Raw genomic sequence first — 27,937 nt, 5'->3', positions numbered from 1 at the left:
GGGGTCGAGGCTCGGGGGAAGAAAGGGGGGTGCTCCACGGGCGGGTCGGGTCGGGTTTATTTTTTTATTTTTTTAAAACGTAAAAACGGCGTCGTTTAACGTAACTGGCCGGTCACCGGTTCGGTCCAACCGGCCAGTTTTTGACCGATTCGCTGGTTCTTGACCGACTCTTCTCTCTGCGGTTTTCAGATAAAGACTGGACCGTTTGAAGTGCCGATTCGCGGTTAAATCGGTCGAACCGGCCGATCCGGTCCAGTTTTCAGAACCTTGAGTATATCTCGTCAACTTAATTGATTCCACCTTATTTTATGTTAGTTTAAAGCTTAAATTTAAATTTTAAAAATAGATCCAATAAAATATTTGAGTTGAATTTAAATTTAGTTAACTTCTATTTAGCTCGACCCATGTGCACTTCTAGAACAGTTAGTTAAGTTGAGATGAGTTGAATCTTGGGTGAATTTTACTTGCAAGATTAGGGGTTTGAACTTTGAATATTAAGAGGCTCTCGTTTTGAGAGGAATATTTTATTTCAATATCTCAATTATCACAGTCCAAATAAAGCAACCAATACCATATATAGAACAGTGCACAAAAAGTTATAACAACAATATAATATAATGAACCATAATATAAGCACATGACATTTATGTATTCATTTATTGGTATAATCCCTATTCTCTGAATATCTTAACACAGATAATTAATTCCCTTTTAATTAGATTGAGCTAACCCTTCCATCATTATCTTGTGATTGTTTGGTGACTAGAGTAGCCAATCCAGAAGAATTTCCATTGACAAAATTACACTGTGTTCTGATTTCACCTTGAGAGCCAGTTAAAACTCCAATGTTACCCATCTTAATCATTGAAGCCTTAAATGCCTCAAAGAAGAGAGTTTGGTTGCTACTAAAACTGTTGACAATGGTAATTGTAGATGCACCTGTAGTGTTCCACAACTCTTGATCACTCTGAAGCAATCCATTTTGTTGTTGAAGATTGGAGTAATAGTTGTTATCAAATGTGTCAGGGGTTGTTAGGTCCAAATTGGTGAGATTAGTCCCTGACCCACCATCATTAGGGCAAATTGATTTAAGTGTTTGTAGGTAACTTGTGTTTAAAGTTGGATCAGGGTTTCCACTGCTGCTAAAATTGTATAATCGATTGCTGAAAAATCTACATTGAGCTCTGCCAATTGTGTGAGCCCCTGCAAATTTTTTAACACAACTTCATGTATATTTTTCGTTACAAAAATATTATTTATATACTAAAATTAGTCATCAAAATCAGTTATCATGTAATTGTGTACGAATATATATGTTGTTTAGCTTATTTTCAATATATATTTTATATTTCAACATGTATTTTATACTAATAGTTAATTTTAGTGACTAATTTTAATATATACGTAACATAGTTCTATTTATAGTATCATATACTTTAAATGAAAAAATATATAATTTACCACAAAAGTGTATCATTTGTGCTTTTTATATATATATATATATATATATATATATATATATATATATATATATATATATTCTAATATAATTTTTATTTTATTTTTTCAATTACTCTTATGACAATTTATATAATTGGAAAAAAGCGATAGATTGTATTTTCGGTTTTTAATAATTAACGAGGGCAAATTTAATTTTTAGAAAATTTAAAATATTCAATTTATATGGTAATTAAACTTCGACTTTGAACCTCTAAAAACTTTAACTTTTGACAAAATGGCTCCTAAAAAAGAGATGATATTTTGATTTTTTTAAAATAATTTTTATTTTACAAAATGCAATATTTTTTTTAAAATTATGAATGAACTTGCATTAATTAAACTCAATCTTTTGTTGAAACATTTAGAAACTATTTAAAAAGATATATACAAAATGCAACAAAAAAAATCTCTAGATCCTTTTTTAATTTTTTTTGGAATTTTTTTATGTAAAAGAAATTACTTATTGTAAAATTACAAAATTTAAAAAATATTTTTTAAATCACATCGAAATCTAATTTTTAAAATTCTTTTTGGAATATGTTTCTCAATATCTGATGCATTTTATCAGATTAAGATCATCTTAAAAAGACAAAATGTATTTCTTTCTTGTAAAAATCATTTTATCAAAAAATTAAAACCTCTTGAGAACCGAAGGTTACTATGATATATACCTGAGAGTGCAACAAGGTCAGTAATGTTGAGATTTTGATTAGCAAATCTAGATATAAGTAGAGTGAGGTTGAAGTTTGCAGCCGGAAGATTTTGATTAGCAAGTGTTTGGTTTGCTGTTAAACTGTCCCTTCTTCCTAATGGAACCTGCCAGCTAGGACCATTCGCCTGCCATGCATCACAAAATAAATTAATTGGTAAACTCTACAAATTTAAAGCAAATAATTAGTCAACATTTAATTAAAAATTAAGAATTTAATTTGTCAACACGTTATTATAAGTGTAAAGAATTTTTTAGACACATTATTATATTAATAAAAATTATCATTTTTAAATTTATTATACGTGAATATATATTAATTTTCAAAAGATATATAATTATATAAATATTTTACACAAATATATAAGAATTTAATTTTGATATATAAATAAAACAAAATGTTTTACATAATCACACAATTACATCCATTATTTTAGATAATCATTCGTATAGTAAATATAAAAAATAATTATTTTTATTAATATAATATTACGTAATTAAATAAATTACTTTATATTGATAATATATTAAAATTAAATTCAATATATAATTAATCACTAAAGTAATTCTATAAGGGTAGTGCTAGGGAGCCAATGGTTTATGTGTACAATACGTACAATGGACTATTGAGTTATAAAATAAACATCACTTATACTATCCAGAATAAACATCTCAGGTTCTCATCCAAAAAATTTGAACTAATTTTGGAGTTCACCAAGGATTGAACTCTTGGCCTTTCACACCTGAAATTCTAATACCATATCATGATACCACTCATCCCAAAAACTTCAACTGATGAGAAATGGTAACATTAATGATTATATCTCTAATACTTCTTAAATCTCTATTGTACACATTGTACAAACATTCCATTGGCTTCCTATACTTTCTCATTCTATAATTCAAGGTAGAGATGAGTAGCATAATAAGATAAAATTCATTTGAATAAGAATATTATAGGTGAATGGAACTAGTTTTTACATACCAATTCAGAAGATACTTCAGCAGCAAGAGCAACAATATCAGCACAAGAAACAACAGCAGGGCATGCATTTTCCACGGCTGTTTTGATTTGATTGATAACATCTAAACCTCTTATTGAGTTGTTATTTGGCCCTGCACTTTGCTCGCTCACTATGCTACTTGTGTCATTCAACAAAATTGATCCATCACAACCCTGCCATATATATAGGAAAATCTCTTGCCATTTCAAATTTTCTGAATTTTTAAAGTGTATGGTAGAACACAAGGACAAATTAAATAGTTTGATTATCATTTTGGAGAAAGGAAATTGCACTCTGAAAGAAATTTCTCTGCGTTTTCTGTCTCTCAGAATTAAAGGAATGAAGTCATCTTTGGAGAGTTGTCGCCACCATACCAATTCACAAAGCAGCCATGGTCCACCTTCATCTCCTCCATTCCCTTTTCATCATTCTTTCTACTTTTCCTCTCTATCTTCTTTATATCCTATCTCTTTCTTCTAACCCTCCTTCATTTTCTTCCACCTTTATTCCTATTCTCCGGTCCTCGTCTTCTTTTCCTTCCCCTTTTCTTTCTGCTTCCTTGTTTTATTATTGATTTCTTTCATTTTTTTGTTGTTAGTTTTCAATAACCTCTTGTAATTTTTTTGTTTGATTTTATAATAACTTTTTTTCTAAATTAACAGAAAAAAGAGATTGACATTTATCTTTATTTTTATATATTAAGATTATATGTAATCAAATATTAGAGTTATTTTTTAATTTTAATTTAACATAAAAAATATTTAATTTTCCTTTTGAAATTTAAATTTAATATTTCACTACAAAAAATATTAGAGAATCATCAGAATTTATTATTTTTGACCATCAGTTAGCCATTAATATTTAAAATTATGAGATAAAATATATTATTAGATTACTACTAAATTAAAAGAGTTAAATTAAAAAAATTAAATTTATAGCTAAATAATATTCAAAAACAATAAATTTTGATAGTCCTACTATTTCTCTTTTACTATTATATGTAAGTGCAATATAATTATTTATTAAATAAAATGTTTTTTTAAGTAAATAAAAAAAAGGCAGAGCACAATAAGTTAGTGCCAACCACTACACTGAAGTTTCATTGAGAAAACCAAATCAAAGGTTACCCACCCTACAGAGTACTACGTACCTCTGCGGGCATGTCCTTTTTCTTTATTATTATTAGAGAAAGTATTATTATTATTGAAGAAGCAACGTTTTGTAGAGAAAAACATTGTTCGTTAAATTTATTTTATATGATAAATTGATAATATGATATGTATGGAATGATGTCTTCGCGCTGTGTCAACTATACTATGTGTTATATTATTAAAAAAGTGTTTGATTTAGTAGTATGTAGTTGTCCACAAAATTTCCGCTAATCCATCGTATTTTGCTACACATTTATAAACGCTGATTGAATCGTTGTTATTTTTTTTAGAGTATATACCCATTTTGGTCTTCAAAGAATTTTAGACTGGACACTTTAGTCCCTAACTAAAATTAATTACTCAATTGGTCCTTAACAATTAATTCCGTCAGTCACTTAGGTCCTTTAGTCCGTTGACTCTAACGGAGGACAAAATAGTCCCTGACAACTCTAACAGGGGACAAAATGGTCCCTGACAATTCTAACAATGGACAAAATAATTCCTGACCCCTTTATTCGAAAACGATACTATTCTTCCCCAATTTTTATCATATCTCGCATAACCCTAACATTCATACTCTCCTTTTTCACCTTCACAGTCTTTTTTTCCATCTTTTCCTTCATCCTCTTTAGCTCCAAGATTAAGCCATGGTATAATTGTCACACCTACCTCAACATGTCATGGACCACACACATCCTAAATCCTTGTGACTGGTACATCCACCTCCTCTGCACTTCACCCACCAAAAGCATCCACTTCCACTCTTCGATAACATCACCTCCAACCCGACACGTCCACGACATCCTCAAGGCCAAGTTCCACAACTACTCCAAGGGCACACCTTTCTCCACTCTCCGACAAGCAATATAAATTGTTGGACATTAGGACATCATGAGAAGATTCTCCTTCGACATCATATGCAAATTCTCATTTAAAATAGATATCGAGTGCTTCATTCCTTCTTTTCCAGAGTTCAAGTTGGCAGACAGCTTCGACCTCGCATCCAAGCTATCAGTACAACGAGCAATGTCGCCATTGCCACTCATATGGAAACTGAAGCGATTACTGAACATTGGTTTGGAGAAGAAGCTGAAGGAAGCGATCGGAGTGGTGGACAATGTGGTCATGGAGATGATAGGGCAGAGGAGGAGGGAGATGACAACGACGATGACAGGTCTTAACAAATCAGACTTGCTGTCTAGATTCATGGGATCCGTCGAAAACGATAACTAGTTGAGAGACATAGGCATTAATTTTTCGAGTATGAATTGGTTGAGAACAAGTTGAGGATTTTTTTTTCTTGTGAACATTAAATTTATAGAGTGTTCATGGTGTAGTTTGAAGTTACAGTGTTAGACTGCTAGTGTTATGTGAGATATGATAAAAATTGGGAGAGAACAGTGTCATTTTCGAACAAAGGAGATCAGGGACCATTTTGTCCCCTGTTAGAGTTGTCAGGGACTATTTTGTCCTCCGTTAGAGTTAACGGAGTAAAGGACCTAAGTGACTGATGGAATTAATTGTTAGGGACCAATCGAGTAATTAATTTTAGTTGGGGACTAAAGTGTCTAGTCAAAAATTCTTTGAGGACTAAAATGGGTATATACTCTTTTTTTTAAATTCGTGGCGGTTTTGGAAATAGCTACCAATTATTTTATCACTATTTTCCTCATGTGTTATAGTGAATAAAAATATCAAGTGGATCTTGTAATTTTATTTTTAATATATATTATTTTTACTAATACTTCCTTTTATTTATTATATTTTTATATAATAAAATTGTTAAAATAAAATTAACCCATTTCCTAATAAATAATAATTGAATTAAATGGATATATGTTGTTCGACATAAATATATTTTCAATCTAATTACTTATTTTAAAAGTTAAGTTATATCTCAAATAATAATATAATATTTTAATAGTATATAGTATAAAATAAGATGAGTATACATACTTGAACAAAGCAATCATGAAAGTGGAGTCTGATGAGACTAGCAAGCATTCTTGGATCAGATTTTGAGACATTTGTGAGCACGTTACTCACAATTGAATGAACATTGGGACATGTAGTGTTGTAGAACGAGGGATCTAGTTGTGCATTTGAAAAGGGTAATATTAGTGTTCCAACCACAAAGCATAAAACACTAGTGAGACCAAAAAGGGAATTCATCATCATGTGTGTATGTGTTCTTGCTGTTTCTTTAATTAACTTCCCTTCTTGTTGGGAGAATTTAAGACATAGATATGGTGAAGGGCCTCTCTATTTATAGAGATTAGAGAAAAACTCAAATGCAAAAGAATGACCCATGATGAATAATACAATCAGGAGTGTTAGGCTCTCATTTTTGTGATTTTTAATTATTAATTAGTTATTATTAATATTTTTAATGGTGTAAATTTATATTTAATAGTGTGTGATTATTTACTTTTTTTTATTAGTTAAATATTTATTAAATTTTAATAAAAATGCTGGTCTCCTATACTTTTTATACTCTGTGTACCTAATTTTATTTCATGTCTCACGCACTTGGTGTTTCAAATTAATTTTTCATGTACTACGGCACTGTGACAAGGGAATCATCCAAAAAATAAATGGTTAGAAATATATTTATTTATGTATTTTATTTTATTAATTTAAATGTTTAAAAAAAGTTGTATTATAATATAATAATATTAAAATTTTATGACTTAAAAAAGTTAGAGTTTAATTCTTGTTGATTATAAAAAAATTGTTTGATTTTTAAACTTTTAAGAAGAATGATTTTATTATCTAAATAAATAAACAAGTTGATGTGGTCATCAACTATAGTTAATTTATGAACATTTATAAGTAATATATGTGGGAATGATTAGGAATTTAAATGTTATTAGCGCATTAACTATCAAATTACATGTTCTTACTTTTATTTAATTTGTAAAACTTTAAAATAACGAGTGATTATTAGTCAAGTGTTATGTACTAACAATCCTTGAAATTAAATATGTTTAATTATTCTCTCGATTCCTATAATTTTTAATTAAATTTTTATATTTTTTTAATTAGGTCCTTATACCATATCAGATTTGTAACTAAGTCTTTATGGTAATAAAAATATTGAAATTAACGAAATATTCTGTTAAATTATATAGAATATTTAGTCAAGACATATTCGTTTTGTTTAACGGAATATTCTGTTAATTCTAGCGTTTTTATCACGATAGGGACTTAATTACAAAATCTGATATAATATAGGGACTCAATCGAAAAGAAAAAAAGTATAAAGACCTAATTGAAAATTTAGTAAAACTATAGAGACTGACAGAATAATTAAACCTTAAATTTAAGATATAACCCAATTCTTTCAATATTAATAATTTACCTTAATAATTACTCACAAAATAAGATAAAATTGTTATATAATAATAGAGAGAATAAAAAGTTATTATAAAATTATTTATTCAAAAAATTTAAACTAATAAAAAGATATATACAAAAAAAATTGAAGTTGTATAAATTTTTACATAAATTTTTTTTCTTTTATATATATAATATATACATATATGTATATATTTATAAAAATTTTAATATTATGTCATAAAATTTTTTGTTTAATTTTAAAAATTAAATTATAACAAAAAATACATAAATAATTATATTTTTAATTAAAAGAAAATAATCAAGAAGAGAAGAGTACAATAAAATTCTCATTAATGATATATTATTATCAAATGAGTAATAATATAAAACATCTAGACAGACTATTTATAAAGTTATAGTCAAGGGGTAGTAATTGGTTCAACTAATTTACGTTTGAATTTATAATTGATATATATTTTCAAATTAAATCTTAACTAAATTGATCCATTACAATCAAACACATCCAATATTCAAACATTTCATAACATAATTTTCTTTTGTGGATTTAACTTATGAGTAACGATAGATAACTAAGTTTTTTTTCAGTCAATGTCAGCTAATTTTTTTAAATTATTTTATTTATTTTGACTCTAAATCATAAAACTTTAATTTTAAATGTCAAATTATAAATCCAAACGTTAAAATTAGATAACTAATAGTTAATTTTTTATAATTTTGTTTAATGTATTTGGGAGATGTGAGGGCTAGAGGAGGAGTGTGAATTTTGTGTCGTATATACAATTGCATGGATGAAAAATATAATTTTACCCACAATTAAGTTCAACAAAGTCTTTTCATTGTTTAATAATTTCTCATTTCTAAATATATATATATATATATATATATATATATATATATATATATAACATAATATAGAAATTATTGTATGAGAAGCTATGATTCACGAAAGGCGTGTACCAATGACTTTTCTCTCACATGAAATTTGTGGAAATTGGGTGTTGTAAAAGCATCATGTTGAATAAATATCATATCTAATTCAACAAAAACGATAAGGTTGCTTTAAACGTTATTTTTTTTTTTTTTTTGTTGACGGTGCTTTATTATAACAAGTCGTATATAACAGTCACATAGAGAAAAAAAAAAAGTTAAAGTTGTAATGACTAATGACAGTAACATGGGACATTATTATTAGGTACAGGCTTCTTTTCTAAATTTTCCATAGTATTGACTTCATTATATTATGGTCTAGAGGGATTGGAGATATTAAAAAGTAAATAAATAAAGAACTTTATTAGGTCCATTTCATTATTTATACCTATAATTTGTTATAATGTTACGTCCTTTAACCATTTTAAAGTCACAAATTCACAGGAGGGCTGCACCTTTAGTGGGTTCTCAAATCTCACATGCATATATGTTTATTAATATATGAATGAATAATATTTTATGTTATAATAGAAGAGTGAACGTCAAGAAAAGCATAAATTAAATATGTTACCGAAATAGAATTGGCAGGGGATGATTTAAAAAATGTTGACAATGAAAATAAAATATATATAATATGATAATAAAATAAATTTTATAATAATTTAATACCATAAATCAAATTTAATAACACAATAAAATAATAAATATTTTAATGATATATTATTAAAAAAATTTAAATTGTACTAGAGGTGTTTGTCCTCACAGTATAACACATACATACATTCGTTCCTTATCTTTGTTATATTGAATGAAGATTTTCTTTTTGCTTATTACATCATTCATAGATTTTTTTTCTCTTAATACTCATAATGTTTCTCCATATGAACTCATGCATCAGCATAAACTAAATTAAAAAATGTTAGGTGTACAATTTTTTTTATGACTAATACAAATAAAATTTAATCAAATGGTTTAAAAATAAAAATTTCGCGTCATTTTTTTTCTTCTTTAACTATTGTCGGCATTTGTTTTTTCTTCTTACATTCCTTTAACAGTACAATAATTTTGTTGTATAACGTATAATTTTTTTATGTACAGGATAAAATTTTTGGAATACTATATACTTAGAATATTAACTAACTGAACTAATAAAATATATTCGCAGTAAAAATTTATGTTATGTACAAAGATTTATAAATTATGTGCAAAAATATATATGTTATGCGTAAAAAAATTTGTGCTACATAAAAAAATTTGTGTTATGTACAAAATTTTGTGTGTTATGTTTTGAAATTTGGGTACTATATCACTAAATTTTTATGCTCTCTAATAAAAATTTATATGCTACAAAAAAACGCAAAAAAAAATAGTGATATACACACGTATTTTTTTCCATTCGCTCGACTTTACACCGACTTTATTAAGCTTAATTACAAAGGAAAAGTATAGATAAACAATGAAAATATTAAACAATGTAAACAATAAATATATCGGATGTTCATTTTACTAGTGTACGGATGATTATTTTAATATTAAAATTTAGAGATTTAATTTAAAAGTGTAATGTGTTTTTATTTAATTGGTAGTTATTCACATTGTTCAATAAAATCATTGTCCCTAACATTCCCCAATTACAAAATAACTTGTACACATAACTAAACTATATTAATATTTTTCTACTCTTCATATTATCCTTAACTATGTTATTCTTAACTAAGGCCACACAATCTTACTAAATTTGAATACACAAATCACAACTCTGTTTCTTGGCTATGCATCATCACAAGAGATATATCTCACACCACAAGTAAGGGAAAGAAAGTCTTGATTACAACACATACATGCCTTATTTGATGAATCCAAATTTCCCTACACTGAATTACTCTAAGACCTACTTCAGTGATAGGAATTGTAGTTCATGTACCCTAACCTCTCCAATCTTACTACTTTTAACATTGACTCCTCTAATCTCCTTAATAACATTCCCTCTTCGGTTGCTAAAGCTCTTCAATCACCACATTAATTGATACCAAGCAATGAGAGAAGAATTACAGGCTCATAGGATGCAGATGAATATTTGCAATTAAGAGACATCCAAATGATAATATATTGAAGTATAAGGCAAAACTTGTATCTAAGGGCAATTATATTTAGCATTTATTACTCAAAACTGAAAACAATGTTTAATTACCTTATTTACAAAACGTAAACAAATGCTTTAGTCTTTATTGCTTTTAGACATAGACATGATGAATTTTTAGCACATATAAGAGATTTAAGCCTGAAAATGATATCTGAAATTGGCCGCTCTTTTCCTTTTCTATTTTAGTCTTTATTATTTTGAGGCATGAATTTTAGTAGATATAAAGAATTTGAGTAAGTAATATATACAAGTTAAGTCTTAAAATAATATCTGAAATTAGTCATTTCCACCAAAAAAAATTTTAAAATTTTAATTGTACCATAAACATCATTTTGAGATTGAAAAATAGTCCCTTTATCTTAGAATTATATTAGATCATTAGATGTCTTATAAACAGCTATACAAGGATTCGAATCTTGGATAAGCTCAGAAATCAGAATATTGTAAAACTTGTAATAATAGTGTGTGTGTATGAGTATGTATATATGTGTTCTGTAAAATAAAATAAATATTTTAAATTTTGGGAACGAAGTTAAAATTATGTTATTCTGTATATTATTATATATTTTAGACATTACTATAACGCATTATTTTGAGAGAAAAAGAGAGACGGGGAGTGGGGATGAATGAATGGATCATCATATATTGATAGGACCTCATTGTTAAAAGAAAAAGGTCATCATCATCTTGTGGTGAGTAAAATACATACACTTGCTTCAATAATTCATAATCTAGCTAAATTTTGAAAAGCTAACACTACAACAATGTCTCGATTAATAATAGGTAATTAATTTTTTCAGTTAATATCAATTTTTTTTAAATTAAGTTGTTTATCTTAAATTATATATACTTAATTTCAAATCATAAATTATAAACTTAAATATTAAAGTTAATTAACATTAATTAATTAAAAATTAATTGTCTGTATTTTCTGTATATATGTTTATTAAGTGTATTATTTCTCAAACTTTTAGTTAGGATATCCAACCTAATCCATTAGACTTTTGTTGCCAAGCCGGTTGCACATGTTTTACTCTAATCTCTTGGTGTAATCAAATTAAACTAAGTGCGTGTCACAGATTTTAAGTATAGAGAAGTTTGATAAACACGTCAAAGACTTGAACCAGTTTAGGTAAATAATTTAATTAAGTTTTTTTTTTAAATATAAGAACTTATGTTAAATAAATAAATTATTTTGTATTTAAATTTTATTATAAAAATATTTATTTTAAAATTATTTTAATAAATAAGAGTGATAAAATAATTTTTAAAAGAGAAGTCAAATTTTTTTATTTTTTAAAAATTTTTAAATAATTTTTTGAAAAATTAAAATATATTTAAAAAATTATATTAAACAATATTAATATAATTTTTTATAAATTAAAATAAAAAAAATAGTTTTTAAAATTTTAACGGACTCTTAGTCTAGACGAAATTAATTTATTTAACAAAACACGTAATGAAGACTATCTATATCCTGATTTTCAGTATAGCTGTATAGGTAGGTAGAAATTTGTTCCTTTTTTTTTTGGCTTGAAGAGTGATTTATTCTATTTCTGCGTACTAACTAGCTTAGACTAAACTAAAAAGTGAATGCTATGATACCTATAATGTGGTACCTATTTACTAAAAAATGTTAAAAGTTATTATTTTATTTAAAAGATATAAAAATAAATAATTTTTAAAAAATTAAAACTTACTACAAAAAGTAAGTTAGGTAACATTTAGACAAAAATTTATAGGCACCATAGAATTGGTCAAACTAAAAATGGTTAGCTACACGTGTATAATGCAAGGGTAACAACATAGCAAAATATTTTTTTATTAATAATAAGAGACTCAGGTTCGATTTTCTTTCTTCTCTTTCATTCATTCTTTTCGTGTAGCTTGTAGCAAAGTTGCTATACAATAATGATTATATTTTAAGATTTCTTAATCACGGATAAATAAAATGTATATTTGGTCTAGTAGACACCAAATTGCAATTTCCGGATTATAATTTAATTAGTAATACTGAAGGGAAAATCAATTATTATGGAACCGACCGACCGTTGATCTTTAATTCATCCTATAATGACACTCGTAGGGTTCATATTAAATCTATCAATCAATTTATTCATAAATCACAAAAAGAAGTCAATATAAATATGATTGATATACTAAACCATAAAATACACATGCATGTTGTCATAAGAGAAGTGATTCCAAGAGTTGGTTCAGTATTACCTGCTTGTAGGATGAAAATTAAATTTTATTATATTTTCCATTATTTCTATTTTAATTTGGTTATGTGTATTAGGTGTAAGCTTTGTGGATTTACATTGTTACTTTATTTTTTTATGTATTATGAATTTCATCAATTCAATCATTAAATTATGTTATATATTATTTGAATGATAAAATTTATACCATATTTCAGAAAATTTAAATATTAAAAGATATTAATATAATAATTGTTATTTATTTGTATTTTGAAAATTATTATATGTAAAAATAAAATAATATCGTGACAAGTAATGTTAGGTATCCAATTTTTTTAACCAATAATATCAGTCAACTTTTTAAAAATTATTTTGTTTATCTTAAATTTTAAATTATAAACTTTAATTCTAAATCTTAAATTATAAATTTAATTACTTTTTGCTAACTAAAAATTGGTTCCTATATTTTTTGTATCGTAACATATTAAATTAGTTTAAATTTTATAAAAAATTAAAAGTCTTGAGAGCCAACATTACAGAAAATATTCAACACAAAAAAATTTAAAATTTATTTTCAGTGGATTTCACAATGAATTTTTTTAACAAGTTGCTAGAATATTGATTGTTATAATGTTATTTTTTAGCATTACTCAATTTATAAATAGATAGATTGATATGGATGGTAAAATGTTAAAATTAAACGACTACTATACCCTTAAAAATCAAAAGTAACAAACTAGATCACAGAAGAAATACATTTCTTGTTAAAGATATTAAATTCGTTCATATATGGATTCTCAACATTAAGAATACACAGAAAAAGCACATTGACTATAGAGTACAAAGTAACATATCCATGGGAAATTAAAGCACATACATTGTATCCATGTGCCGATATATAGAAACCCTTTTATTAGAAAGCACTGATCAACTTATTTAGTAGGAGCTAACGATGCCATTTTCTGAGAAAGATTCCTTATTAGATGCAACATTAGCCAACCCCATAGAGTTGCTATTAACAAAATTACATTGTTTTCTAATTTCACCATTTGTTCCGGTAAGCACACCAATATTACCCATTTTGATCATGGAAGCCTTAAAGGCCTCAAAGAATAGGGTTTGGTTAGCGCTAAAGTTGTTGACAATGGCGGTAGTGCTTGCATTTGGTGTAGAGAAGAGTTCTTGATCACTTTGAAGCAGACCCTTTTGAGCCTGAAGGTTGGAATAGTATTTGTTGTCGACAGTGTCGGGTGTGGTTAGATCCAAGTTCACCACAGAAGTATTCTTTGATCCGTCTATAGGGCATTGTGATTGTAGTATTTGTCGGTAACTGCTGTCTAGGGTTGGATCAGGGTTGCCAGTGCCATTGAAATTGTATAATCGAGCGAAGAAGAATTGGCATTGAGCTCTCCCAAATGTATGAGCACCTATAAATATATATATGAATGTATAGATACAATTACACACTAATGATAATAAAGGAACTTTAATTTTGATAGGAAAACTCTAGGGCAGTAATTTTATTGAATTTTGGCCAGTAGAGAAAGGTGAATTATTAGATGAAATTTCACATCAATTTCACACCATTAAATTATTATTGATGGTTATTTAATGGCTACTAATTACAAAAGTTGCTGGTCCCTAACATTGCTCACTATGATATACTATTAAGAGTTTAATTTTAATGTTAAAGACAATATTTTATATAGTTGTTTAATTATATTTATTAGAGAAAATTCTACTGATAAAATGACACCTTCCTCCCTTCTATTTTATAAATGTACATTCTCTTTCCTTCTAATTTTTAAAAAAACCTCCTCTTTAATTCATTTTAAATTTTTTGTGTTAACTAATGTTAACTTTATCTATTTTTTAAGAAAAAAAAATTATTTTTTTAAAAATATCCATTAACAAAAAATTTATTTTTTATCATTAAATTTTGCTTACCAAAATACCCTTTAATAAATTATTCTTTTATTGATTAAATTGTAATTTTTACCAAAATATTTTCAAAAAATTATTAATTAAATTATTTTTTTCTAAGATACCTACATTTCAATAATTTTTTAAGTATTAAATTATAATTTTACTAAAATTTTTGTTAACAATTATTTTTATATTTATTATTAATTTTTTAATATCAATATATATTATTTTAACATTAAATAAAAAAATCTTACCTCTATTAATATGTTTAACAATTAATATATATTAATATTGAAAAATAATCTTACTAAAATTTTTTATTTAATGTTAAAATAATATATATAGATATCGAAAAATTAATTGTAAAATATAAAAAAAAATGTTAACAAAAATTTTGGTAAAATTATAATTTAATAATTAAAAATTTATTGAAAGGTATTTTAGAAAAAATAATATAATTTATAATTTTTTTAAATATAATTTAATCAATAAAAGAATAATTTATTAAAGGATATTTTGGTAAGCAAAATTTAATGATAAAAAATAAATTTTTTGTTAATGAGTATTGTTTTAAAAATATTTTTTTTTAAAAAATGGATAAAGTTAACATTAGTTAACAAAAAAAAAGTTTAAAATAGACTAAAGAAGAGATTTTTAAAAGTTAAAAAGAAAAAAATATACATTTATAAAATAGAAAATAGGGGAGTGTCATTTTAACATCTCGTAGGGAAGGAGAATGAAATTTTCTCTATTTATTATTTTAGATAACTATTTATATAGTCAATATAATTATTTTTAATGATGTAATATTATGTAATTAGATACATAAATAAAATTATTTTATATTTAATATTTTAAAAATAATCTTTAACAATTTATTGGAAAAATGAAAAAAATATATTGTTTTTTTATTTTAACAGTGTAATTAATTAATATAATTGTTGAATGTAATTAATTAATAAATCTTCACCAAAAATAAAAAATAATTAATAAATGGTCGTCCTTTATTATGATGTTTATATAATATACCTGAGAGTGTAACTAGATCCGTAATGTTGAGTCCTTGATTAGCAAAGGCTGTTGTAAGTTGTGGAAGAGTGAAGAAAGCAGCTGGAAGGTTTTGATTGGCAAGTGTGCGGTTTGCTGTTAAACTATCCCTTCTTCCCAATGCAACTTTCCAATCAGGACCACCTCCCTGTAATTAATCAACATAGAGGCACTATTTTAAAATAATAATCAAATTAAATGCAAAACTACTTAAACATGGTTGACTTAAAATTTATATACTATTTGAAACTTAAATAACATTATAATCGTTAATTGGTTTTCAAATATGTGGGTGAAACACTTAATATATCCTTGACTTTCATTTGTTTTCTCTTTTGACTAATTTATATTGTGAAGAAACTAATAATTTTATAGATTTAGTACTAAATGAATTTTCAAACAATTATATATTACGTATGAATCAAATTAACAACTCATATAAAATATATATAATAGAATATAAATATATATTACAAGTATACAATAATTGACTTATCAATTAATTTTGTTTGTACATATAATATTTTTATTTTAAAGATAATAAAAAATATAATTAGAAGCATACCAAAACAGATGCAATCTCAGCTGCAAGTGCAAGAATATCAGCACAAGAAACAGTGTTTGGACAAACAGCTTCAACCGCTGTCTTGATATCATTCACAACATTCAAACCTCTAATGGAGTTGTTATTTGGAGCTGCACCTTGTTCACTCACTATAGTAGCGGTGTCGTTCAACAGAATGGATGCGTCACAACCCTACATACATATACATGCATTATATATTATTTCAACAAGGATGTACGTACGTATAAGTATAAGTATAGATATACGGATTAGTATACATACTTGTACGAAACAGTCATGGAAGTGGACCCTCATGAGGCTAGCAAGAATGCGGGGATCGGTTTTGGAAACATTTCTAAGGACATCACGAACAATGGAATGAACAGTGGGACACGTGTCCCTATAAAAGGAAGGGTCTAGTTGTGATGCTTGAGCATCTGATGATAAAGGAAATGTTCCAAGAACCACCACACCACATAACACAATAGCCAAAAGGAACTTCATCGTGTATGATATATGTGTTATGTTGTTTGTGCTTTGCATTAATAGCCATTAGGAACCTCTATTTATAGATACTATATATGTAGTGCTATTCACTCAAACTGCCATTTTTAAAACATATATAAAATTAGTAAATATATAAAAATTAAAACTTGTTGTGTTGAGTTGAGTGTAACTAACACACTACCTTCATGAATTAGTGGGCTAATAATATGAGGTAGGTATATGAAATAAAGGAGGGCATTGGAGTAATTGCAATAATATATATATATATATATATATATATATATATATATATATATATATATATATATATATATATAACATTTTTATTAACTAGTAGTTATTAACTTATTATAGACCTTAAATTACCACATATGGTATGTAGTAGTTTAACGGCAAATGAAAATTTTAGAAAAACAAAATAATATTATTATTATTATTATTTTAAAATGGTATATGTATCACATATGATTTTTAACTTAGTGCTAAGAAAATCACTTGGATTATTTGGGATTCGAATATTATTTTGTGTAGATAGCAATTTATTAGTTAATAATAAATAATTATATATTATGAGTAAACACATATTATATATTATGAGTAAACACAAAAGAGTTATTGTCGCATTTTTAGGCTCCACATTTAGTGGACCAAGATTTCTGGTTGTTTAGTATTAGGGGGTCCAACTTTCAGCTTGTCTCGTTTGAGAAGTTTCCTCCTAAATATCAAGAATGTCCCGCATTTTTTTCTTATTTACTTTGCATTTAAACTATTTAAAATAAATTTAACCCAAACTCCGGAAGTAATTACCAAATAAAAATAAAACCAAACTAATAAACGTTTTAATTTTAAATATATAGTTTTTAGAATTTTTAGATGCGTCAATTTTAACTATATTATGTGTATACAAAAAATAACCATTAAATTAACCAATTTTATACAATTTAAAATATAAAATATATATTAAAAATAAATTAAATAATATATGTATTTCTATACAAACATATAGTGATTGATTTTTATCTATAATTTTTTATATGTACATGATATTTTTTATTAATTTTTTTGGTTTTTCAATTTCTAACCTAATAGGTCAAGGAGTAAATTATATTTTTAAAAATTAAATATAAATATAAATATAAATTCTTAGTTATTTAAATATTAAAAAGATGGATTAAAATTTGTAATTATTCTTCAAATAATTAATAAATAAATACGACGTACGTCGTGTGACGAACACGTACTAGTTTTATATTTTATATATTAATATTTTTCAAATTCAAACTTGAAAGTTCGAAGCTGCTATAGTGGATGCGAAGCTAGACTTAGATTTGGTTTATGCATATAAATGTTCTTGTAGTTTACGTTATTAATAGCAATATTTAACATGTGGTAGTGTGCCTTATCTGAGACACATTATATTGGAGCATTGTTTATAGACAACCTTTATTTATTCAACTTGCCACTTGTTCATTTCAAGATAGTAGTATAATATACTATCATCCTGATATAGACTAATTTAATTTAATGCCTATAATTTTTTATATATTTATGTTAAAACAATAAAAATGCATAAATGATCATATAATTTCATATTAAATATATATATTTTAAAATCATGAAATATTGCTCAACTCAACCATACATATATATTAATAAAATAAAATAAAATAATTTCTCATAATCTTATTAATTATATCCAGTCATTATCTACTTTTCTTGTCATTAGATTTTTTCAAAGATGTAGTCATCTCATAAAAAAGTACTAGTACTAATAAAAACATTAATATTATCCATAATTTATGTAATGGGGTGTAAGCTCACATCAATAAATGCTTTACGAAAAAAAAAAAAGGGAATCGCATGATGAGTCTCCCACTCTCCGCACTCCACTTTTTTGAAATATAAATAGATGCCATTTAATTTTAAGATATGGAGAATGAATTTTTTTTAATTGTTAAAAAAATTGAGAGTATAAGTGTAATTTTTAATTTTTAATTTTTTTATATTTATTTTTTGTTTTATTTATAAAATTAATAATAAAAGATCATATTTTATTTTTTCAATTGTAAAAAATTGAGAGGATTCATTTTTCAAGAGATGTAGATGTATAGGAGAACACATGACCATTAATTTAAAAATTTTATTTATTACATCTATTTACGTTTACATTATATTATCTAATAATTATTTTTTCAAAAATATTTAATAACAAAAAAAATTTAAAAATAATCAAAATTTATCTTATTTAATATTTATTAATTATTGTTAGGATTAATAAATTATAAATAAAGTATATTTGGGTTGTTCTTTTTACCTACTCTTTAGTATTACAGTTATTTTTTATTAACGTAATTGTCTATTTAATTTAAATTTGATTCCACACCTAGGAAAAAAAAATTATAGCCACCCTACGCTATTTAATTAATTTTTCTTGTATGTTTAATTTCAATTCTTTCAAATTTAATCTTACAGAATAATAACAATTGATGCAAGTATTAAAAAAATGTTGAAATTATCATAAAATGAAAATTTTTTAAAAAATAAAATTGACACGCTTTTTTTTTTAAAAAAAAAGTAAGCTAGCCTAGTCTGGCTATATTATACATAATCAATAAAATTTTAAAAAAATGAAGTAATCCAATTGACCTTTAGTGAGTTTAGATTGACTTTTGAAAAAAATATTTATTTTTTATTTTTTTAAAAAAGATTTTTTTATAGAAAAAATTATTTTATATTTAAATAGATTTTTAAAAAAGAGTTTTTAAATATTAAAAATATCTTTTATTTTTATTTTTTAATAAAAATATTTTTTTTTAAAAATGTATCCAAATAAATTATTTTAAATTAAATAAAAATATTTTATTTAAAAAAATACTTTTTCACTAAAAAAAACCAATCTAAACCAACACCCAACACTCAAGTCATGTTAAATTATAATCAAAGACAATAATATAACAAGGAGGCAAGAAGTTTTCAACACTAAAAAAAGAGTAAAATCTAGGTTGGCCGCGAACTCGGGATCTTGTGTCAGTTTCATGCCTGTTGTGTATAAATTATAAGTCAAGAGATATCTAACAAAAGCATTCATGGTAGAAGCAATATCAGAGATGACATAGAAGATTAATTAGTTTTTCCTTTTTCCTTCTATTTTATAAAATATAAAAAGTTAAAAACTTAATCATTATATTTTTCATATTACTAATTTATTAGAGAGGATTTGGGAAATTTTTAACGGGTTTAATTTATTTGCAGTTATAATTGTATGAACGGGGAAGATAGATGTATAGATTGGGTATTTGTTTCAAAAGTCAAATTAAGAAGCTTCATCGTTTTGCCTCAAGAAAATTCTTAGTTATGATATATAAAAGTTTCATTTTATGATATTTGGATTACTGTATATGTACAAGAAAACAAAAATACAAGCATTGATAATATAACAAGTGTAATTAAATTTTAAATTTTTATTCAATTATTTATATTATAATTATAACCACCTTCAGTTAAAATTGTAACTGATTTATTAAAGAAATATAATAAAATAATTTAAAGAAATATGATAAATATACACTTCTATAAGTGACGATGATGATTAATTTTTGTTGTAACATAAGACGAAAATGTATATATCTATCATATGAATATTAAAAATATAATTATTTATATATTTTTTTATCAATTTAATTTTTTTCAAAAATAACTTTACGATATAATCTTAAAATTTTTACCATTTAAAAATTTAGAATTCAATCTTAGTTAAATCAATAAGACTTTATAAATATCTCTTTAAACAAACTCAAAAAAACGTGCCTTCTTTTTTCCTTTTGATTATTATTTTCTTTTTTGGGTCCGATCGTCATTTGTGGCTGCCTTCCTCTCAACTTTGAGATGGACAATAATCATACGCGGTGAAAATTATTGCTTTGCTTCATACATGCATCTAATTAATATCTTGGACAAGTCAACTTCAATTATTGGTATGTATTCTATGGAATCAAAGTAACTAGAACCACCTGTCACATGACATACCCCACATGCATATCATAAATTCATAATTCATTACGTATTTTTACCTGTTATAGACTTCAGGGAGTTAGGTCATTTTAATTGAAAATTTCATCTAATGTATTAAATGTTTGTGAATTTTTGTTGAATATATTTATAAAACTTGCATTATAGCTCAATCTATCAATTAATGATATCGTTTACAATTACACCTAATAAAAAAATGCTCGACATCTATATTTTTTTATTAACCAAATCTAATTTAATTAGTCTAATATAACGTACAAAAATCAATTATAATTAATATTATTTTAAATTTTATTATTTAGTTTGATCGGATTTAATTTATAAAAGAATTTAAATATATAATATTATTTTAAAAAATTATTTAAATTTTTAATTTTTTTGGCGCAAAAAATTTCCTATTAAAATATGATTTATTCTCCTTATTTAATGGCAGCTGCTTATTTCTTACTTTATTGGTCCTAAAAATCAAACCAAGCCCCTCTGGCTAAAGTCTAAATCAAAACTATTATTCTTTGGGATGCTTCGATAAAGAAAAGTACGAAAAGTCAATGAAATATTTGTACAATGTAAATAATAAAAGTTTATAGAGTATTAGACATATAATCATTAGTGTTACTTTTTTTTATTAGTTAAAATTTTTGGGATAAGTGGTATCATGATGTTCATTTTATAACTCAATAGCTCATTATACACGTTGTACAAATAGTTCATTGTCTTCCTAGCGAGATCCCTTCCATAAAGATGCGTAAAACATCTTTTTGCAAAGACGCTAACGTACTGTATTATTATTGGACGTATTAATGAATCGGTTATTTTTAAATTTCTTAACAAATTAGAATAAAATCGATTTTTTTATAACAATAACAATAAACCTAATTTTTTTAGGGATCTAATTGTATTTTTAAATTTTTAGGGATTCAAATGTCTGTAAAACAAAAAGTCAAAGATATATTTGTCTTTTTATCAAAAAAATTTAAAGATATTTGATTTAGATTGTGTAATTCGATCGGATCAAATTGAGTCTAATAATTATAATACAGACAATTGTGTTTATTATTGTTGTTATAATAAACCGATTTTGTTCTAATTTATTTAAAAATAAATTATTAACCAATTTAATAAAGATGTCAAATAATAACATAATAACATAACATATATAAATATTTTTAAGAAAAGACATTTTTAATATCTTTATTAAAGTGGTCTCTTTCTTCTTTTTCTTTTTCTTTTTCTTTTTCTTTTACTCTTTTCTCCCTCAAAAGGAGGGTTTTAGTTAAGTTTTTAAACAAAATAAAATTTTTACACAAAAAGTTTTTAAATTCATTAATAGAATAACTTTTTGTGTACAAAGAGTCATGAACTTTATATCAACAACTAATTTTTTATTCTTGCTACAAAATCATTAATTATGATTTATAACAAATTTATCTTTAATACAAAAAATTGTTGAAAAGATTTATATATATATATATTTTGTAAGTATATCTACTCTCTGATAATACACCCTATCCAAATAATCCATCAATAATAACTTCATTAATCGCCGATTGAAATGAGATGCTATCAAATTTTTCCTTCTAAAATACAAAGGACATAAAACAGAGCAAGCAAGAGAAATAAAAAGGTGATGAAACTAATTATGAACAATAACACATTATTGAAAATTTCTGAGTGACACACTTAAACAGCATATTAGTAACTACCCGAGGGCACATATAGCTTCCTTATTGTTAGTACTTATTAGTACTGGTAGCTTACTTTCATCATTAATGAAGTCTTGCTTACTTAATTTATCTAGATTGAGCTAACCATTCCATCTTCTGATGATGATGATTCTTTGGAAGCCACATTGTAGAGACCCAATTGAGCAGATTGTGAGTTAATAAAGTTGCATTGTTTTCGAATTTCGCCTTGAGTACCGGTCAAGACACCAATGTTACCCATTTTGATCATTGAAGCCTTGAAGGCCTCAAAGAAAGCATTTTGGTCACTACTGAACTTGTTAACAATGTCGATGGTATCTGCACCCGAAGTTGAGAACAACTCTTGGTCACTTTGGAGCAACCCCTTGTGAACCTGAAGATTCGAGTAATAGTTTTTGTCGAACGTGTCGGGTGTTGTAAGGTCCAAATTGGCTACTGTGGTTCCGGGACCACCATTAGGGCATAGTGATCTCAACGTTTGTAGGTAACTTGAATTCAGACTTGGGTCAGGATTACCAGTGTTGCTAAAATTGTATAACCGTCCAACAAATAAACTGCAACGAGCCCTACCAAATGTATGTGCACCTAAATAAATCAGAATAAAACAGCTTCTATCAAAACAGATATGATTGTACATAAAGCGTATCAAAATTAAACTCTTAATTTGTATTACTATAGCCCATAAAATAATATTGTAGTAACTGCAGAAGAAAATCACTTTTAATATATTTGCATAATTTTTAAACTGTAATTAGAATCAAAAGAAATATATTTTCGAAGAGTCCTTAATTATCCTAGCTTAATTAATTTTATTATCCTTTATTATTAGATTACTGTACCTGAGAGTGCAACTAGATCAGTAGTGTTGAGGCCTTGAGCAGTAAAGCGTGCTTTAAGTTGATCCAAGGTCAAGGAAGGACCTGGAAGGTTTTGTGCCAAGGTTATATTTGCTGTTAAACTATCTCTTCTCCCTAATTGAACTTTCCAATCAGGACCTTGATCCTGTAATAAACACATACATACATATTTGTATTATGTTATTGGATTCAAAAATATTTATTTTTTATATAAGTGTCCAGTATTATACGGAGACAATACTCAAGCGATTATCATATTTATGTAGTAATATATAAACTAGACATATAAATTAGTTTGATTTAGATACAGACTATCCTTAAATAGAAATATAGAGAATATAGAAATAATAAACACAACAGAGAGTTTGATTACTAAAAAGAGACAGACACAATTTTTTTCTCAAAAAAAGATTATTCTTTTCTGTTGAACTGATAAAATTAGAGATTCAAAAATTTAAAAATTCAATTTAAAAATTTAATCAATGGTTATATAAAATTGATTTTTTGTACTTTATTTTTTAAATTGATTAACCATTAAAAATTATACCAATTTGACTGATTAACTGATTCTTTGAATAATTTTTTTATTCTTTTGGATTGGTTATTAATTGCCATCCAATTTTTTGCTTCAAACGGATCAATCTAAAAAATTGTTTTTGATTAATTCAGTTCAACTGACCAATTTAATCCCGTTGTCAGAACTATGATATTTATAACTGAGAGAAACAATTCTAATGCAATTTTATCTCTATGTTTTGATTTTAAAATACTCACAAAATATCGTTAATTAATTTGAAGACATACCAGAACAGAAGATATTTCAGCTGCAAGAGCAAGGATATCTGCACAGGAAACTATGCCAGGACAAGCATTTTCCACTGCCGTCTTGATCTGATTCACAACATCTAAACCTCTTATTGAGTTGTTATTTGGGCGAGCTTGTTGTTCACTTACTATTGTTGCAGTGTTGTTCAACAAAAGTGATCCATCACAACCCTGTAACATGCACGGATAACATACACATTAATTAATTAATTAGTTATCTCTTCTTTAACAGATTAATTATTAGTTCTCCGTAACTTTTCCCTCATTCCAAGTGCGCCTTTACATGAGTAGCTTTTACTTTTGACTTGAATAATAATAAAGATGATAAGGAGACATAAAGTAATGGTGGCAAATACTAAAGGACTAAGGGCCCATTACGGACTTATCCTACACTTTAAATACATAGTAACTATTCCAGACCCAAAAAAAAAATATATTAAAGTACTATTGAAGTTGTTCCTCAATTAAAGAGGTAGTTGGATATTATTAATTTAGTTTTAATTAATTTTAAGAGAACAGTTATTATGTTGCTTAAGAACAAACATTCAAATTATTATTAGTAAAAAAAATTAAATTTTGTATGATTATTATTATAAAAGCTTTTTAAATTGATAACCACTTTTAGTAGTGCATATGTTAGCTAATTTAATTTTTTATGATATATATCATTTTAATAATTGAGAGTTAGTTTTCTATTGAATTAATCCAAATTTCAAACCTTAGCTTTTCATCAATAGTACTTTACTAAATATTTTGAAAAAAATTTCGTTAGTAATTAGGATTCTAGGAGTATTAATGAAAAAAAAAACTTTCAATAATACCAAATACTTAAATTTTACTAAATGTATTATAAAAAAAAACTTTTTTCTTTTAATTAAATAACTAATATTTTTAAGATGTTAATTAACCAATTTTTTTTCCCACAGCATCTCTCAGTCTAAGGCGATGGAGTTCCATTTAAGGATTTGTCATTAACAATGGATTGTTATATACACAGAACAAAATTCGAACCCTCAATACTTACTTAAGTGAATTAATGATTAAACCAATTCAATTTGATTTAATTTACCAAACTCCTTAACAAATAAAGTTTGGACTTTTTTTTTTATCATTTTCCTACTAGCAAGGTCCGATAGTGAATGAGCAAAGTGAAGTAGGAGAAAAAGAAAATTCCAAAAAGGAGAGAGAAAAATTAAAAGATAATAATAATTAACAAACCATATTAGATATACATTAGAATTAACTGTCAAAATAAAATATATATTAAAATAAATTAAACTAAATATATATATATATATATTTATAAACAAGTACATGATTTTTGATTTGAGTGAACAAATAGTATTTTTGAATAATTAATAATCTCAAATGAGAAAAGTGGTGAAGAGCAAGTTGTTAAGTAAGAGTATAGTAGTGTTTACATACTTGAACAAAACAGTCATGAAAGTGAAGCCTAAGGAGGCTAGCAGGCATGCGTGGATCAGTTTTGGAGACATTGTTTATGACTTCACGTACAATTGAATGGACATTGGGACATGTTTTATTGTAAAAAGAGGGATCAAGTTGTGCTTCTGAGGATAAGAACACTCCAAACATAAACACACCATAGCATAGAGCTACCACTTTGAAACTACTAAGGAAACTCATCATTTTTACTTATATCAAGTAGTTTGTGCGTGTATGTGAATGTGTTAGTGGCAAGGATGCCTTTATTTATAGAATCACTACTAATCATGCATGCACTGTGCCCATATAGAAATTAAATGAGAGGTTTATATTCTGTATCCAATATTTATTAGTTGTTAGCAGCCATCATTCTTTTTATTCATTTATCTATTTACTTTTTAGATGCATCTCACTTTGTTAGGTATCATTCCACCCCCATAAGTAGTATCGTATTGTTTTTGGACTTCTTTTTGGAAAGCTTCAAATAAATAATCATTTGTATAGTTAAAAGCTTCTATCTTGTAATTTATTAGTTTAACAATAAAAATTGCAAAGAGCACTACATCCAAGGTGTAGTGTTTTATTTAAAAAAATATTTATTAAATACTAATTAATTTGTCTTAAAAGTTAATAGAGTTAAGTGTACTTTTTTTTCTTCTTCTACTATGAATTGTCTATCAATAATAAAAGAGATGTTACATAAACTTTTGAACAATTTTGATTTTAATTGATCATGTAGTGATGTTACATCAATTTTTGAACAATATTAGCTTTAATTGATCTACATCTATCATCAATATTGTATTATAATACAGAAAAAAAATATTTAAAAAAATGTATCATAATATTTTCTTTTGCTATAAATACTCTCTTTTTCGTTTGTAGAAGGTGTAACTATGTAAAATTTTTTACATCTTATTCTCCCATTTGATATTTTTATCTCGGAGATCAGAATTTAACGTTTTAAGTCGTTAATTTTTGTCTTTTCATCTTCTATCTTTACTTAATAATTTTTTATATTTATGTCTTTTTAATTAAAAAATAGATGTTACAAGAAAAAAAATAAATTATAAATAGCTACTTCTTTAGCACGAGCTATGTTATTATTTAATTAATATTTTTTTATAAATAAAAGATGCAATGTTCTTTGCATTTTTTATATACAAAATAGTATGCTTTTTTGTTATAAATACGATATTCTTACTGTAGCGTTTAGCAAAGCCTTCAAAATGATGTTGTGTTTTATTTAACAAAATTTTTAAAACATCGTATTTTTATAACTTATTTTAAATATTATATTATTAAAACACAGGGTTATTTTTTGTTATATTGGAGAAAAATTTTGTAAAATTTAAAGGGCTTAAAACAGAGCAAGCTAGAGAGAAAAAGGGTGAAAATAATTATAAGCACTAACACGTTATTGAAAATACAATAAGTTCAAGGACAATATTTCTCACAATCACACACTAAATAGCATACAATTAAGTGCCCAAGGGCACATACCCTAAATGTGCCTATAGCTTCCTTATTATTAGTAGTGTGACTTAATTTCTTTCATGATTGAAGCTTTATTTTCTTATTATTTAATTTATTTAGATTGAGCTAATCATTCCATCTTGTGATGATGATTCTTGGGAAGCCACGTTGTAGAGAGCCAGTTCAGTAGATTGTGAATTAATAAAGTTACATTGTAGGGTCCAAATCGGCTAGGGTGGTTCCAGGGCCACCATTGGGGCATACTGATCTCAATGTTTGTAGGTAACTTGAATTCAGACTTGGGTCAGGGTTCCGGTGTTACTGAAATTGTATTATCGTCCAACCGAGAAACTCCATTGAGCTCTACCAAATGTATGTGCACCTATAAAATGAAATATATATTATTTCATTTTAAAAAACTCAAGAGTAAACTATAAATAGATCTCTGACTTTTTATCTCAAAGATAAACAAATTATCAATTAATTAAAACTACAACAATATCTCTTACTTTTTAAAATGTAAGGCATCAAAATCTTTTCGAGAGATCGATTTATCTTTAT

The 27,937-nt window shown here is 25.7% G+C and overlaps 3 protein-coding genes across 3 annotated transcripts; all 3 read right to left on the bottom strand.

Annotated features, from left to right (window-relative positions):
- Nucleotides 1-486: 486 nt before the first annotated feature.
- On the bottom strand, nucleotides 487-6,618 carry LOC112796154 (peroxidase A2). The gene is made up of 4 exons (XM_025838480.3): nucleotides 6,321-6,618; nucleotides 3,195-3,386; nucleotides 2,172-2,337; nucleotides 487-1,203 (listed from the first exon to the last, which is right to left on the bottom strand). Exons 1-4 carry the CDS (start codon nucleotides 6,540-6,542, stop codon nucleotides 716-718), a joined length of 1,068 nt encoding a protein of 355 aa, XP_025694265.1. The 5' UTR covers nucleotides 6,543-6,618; the 3' UTR covers nucleotides 487-715.
- A 7,134-nt stretch (nucleotides 6,619-13,752) lies between these two features.
- Nucleotides 13,753-17,094, bottom strand: LOC112796153 (peroxidase A2). The gene is made up of 4 exons (XM_025838479.3): nucleotides 16,816-17,094; nucleotides 16,534-16,725; nucleotides 15,951-16,116; nucleotides 13,753-14,422 (listed from the first exon to the last, which is right to left on the bottom strand). Exons 1-4 carry the CDS (start codon nucleotides 17,074-17,076, stop codon nucleotides 13,932-13,934), a joined length of 1,110 nt encoding a protein of 369 aa, XP_025694264.2. The 5' UTR covers nucleotides 17,077-17,094; the 3' UTR covers nucleotides 13,753-13,931.
- A 5,489-nt stretch (nucleotides 17,095-22,583) lies between these two features.
- LOC112796152 (peroxidase 15) lies at nucleotides 22,584-26,328 on the bottom strand. The gene is made up of 4 exons (XM_025838478.3): nucleotides 25,880-26,328; nucleotides 24,434-24,625; nucleotides 23,612-23,774; nucleotides 22,584-23,357 (listed from the first exon to the last, which is right to left on the bottom strand). The coding sequence occupies exons 1-4, from the start codon at nucleotides 26,102-26,104 to the stop codon at nucleotides 22,864-22,866; spliced, it is 1,074 nt and encodes a 357-aa protein (XP_025694263.1). The 5' UTR covers nucleotides 26,105-26,328; the 3' UTR covers nucleotides 22,584-22,863.
- Nucleotides 26,329-27,937: the final 1,609 nt, after the last annotated feature.

This window comes from Arachis hypogaea, chromosome 4 (assembly GCF_003086295.3).
Source record: "Arachis hypogaea cultivar Tifrunner chromosome 4, arahy.Tifrunner.gnm2.J5K5, whole genome shotgun sequence".
Classification (NCBI taxonomy): domain Eukaryota; kingdom Viridiplantae; phylum Streptophyta; class Magnoliopsida; order Fabales; family Fabaceae; genus Arachis; species Arachis hypogaea.
The sequence above is the reverse complement of the archived record's forward strand: the minus strand, read 5'-3'. Positions and strand labels throughout refer to the sequence as shown.

Coding starts and splice junctions, on each gene's coding strand:
- LOC112796154 (XM_025838480.3), bottom strand. CDS start 6,542: ATGATGATGAATTCCCTTTTTGGTCTCACTAGTGTTTTATGCTTTGTG. Junction 3,387..6,320: donor TTCATGATTGCTTTGTTCAA/GTATGTATACTC, acceptor TATATATGGCAG/GGTTGTGATGGATCAATTTT. Junction 1,204..2,171: donor TGACCTTGTTGCACTCTCAG/GTATATATCATA, acceptor AAAAATTTGCAG/GGGCTCACACAATTGGCAGA.
- LOC112796153 (XM_025838479.3), bottom strand. CDS start 17,076: ATGCAAAGCACAAACAACATAACACATATATCATACACGATGAAGTTC. Junction 16,726..16,815: donor TCCATGACTGTTTCGTACAA/GTATGTATACTA, acceptor ATATGTATGTAG/GGTTGTGACGCATCCATTCT. Junction 14,423..15,950: donor GGATCTAGTTACACTCTCAG/GTATATTATATA, acceptor ATATATTTATAG/GTGCTCATACATTTGGGAGA.
- LOC112796152 (XM_025838478.3), bottom strand. CDS start 26,104: ATGATGAGTTTCCTTAGTAGTTTCAAAGTGGTAGCTCTATGCTATGGT. Junction 24,626..25,879: donor TTCATGACTGTTTTGTTCAA/GTATGTAAACAC, acceptor TGCATGTTACAG/GGTTGTGATGGATCACTTTT. Junction 23,775..24,433: donor CTGAAATATCTTCTGTTCTG/GTATGTCTTCAA, acceptor TGTTTATTACAG/GATCAAGGTCCTGATTGGAA.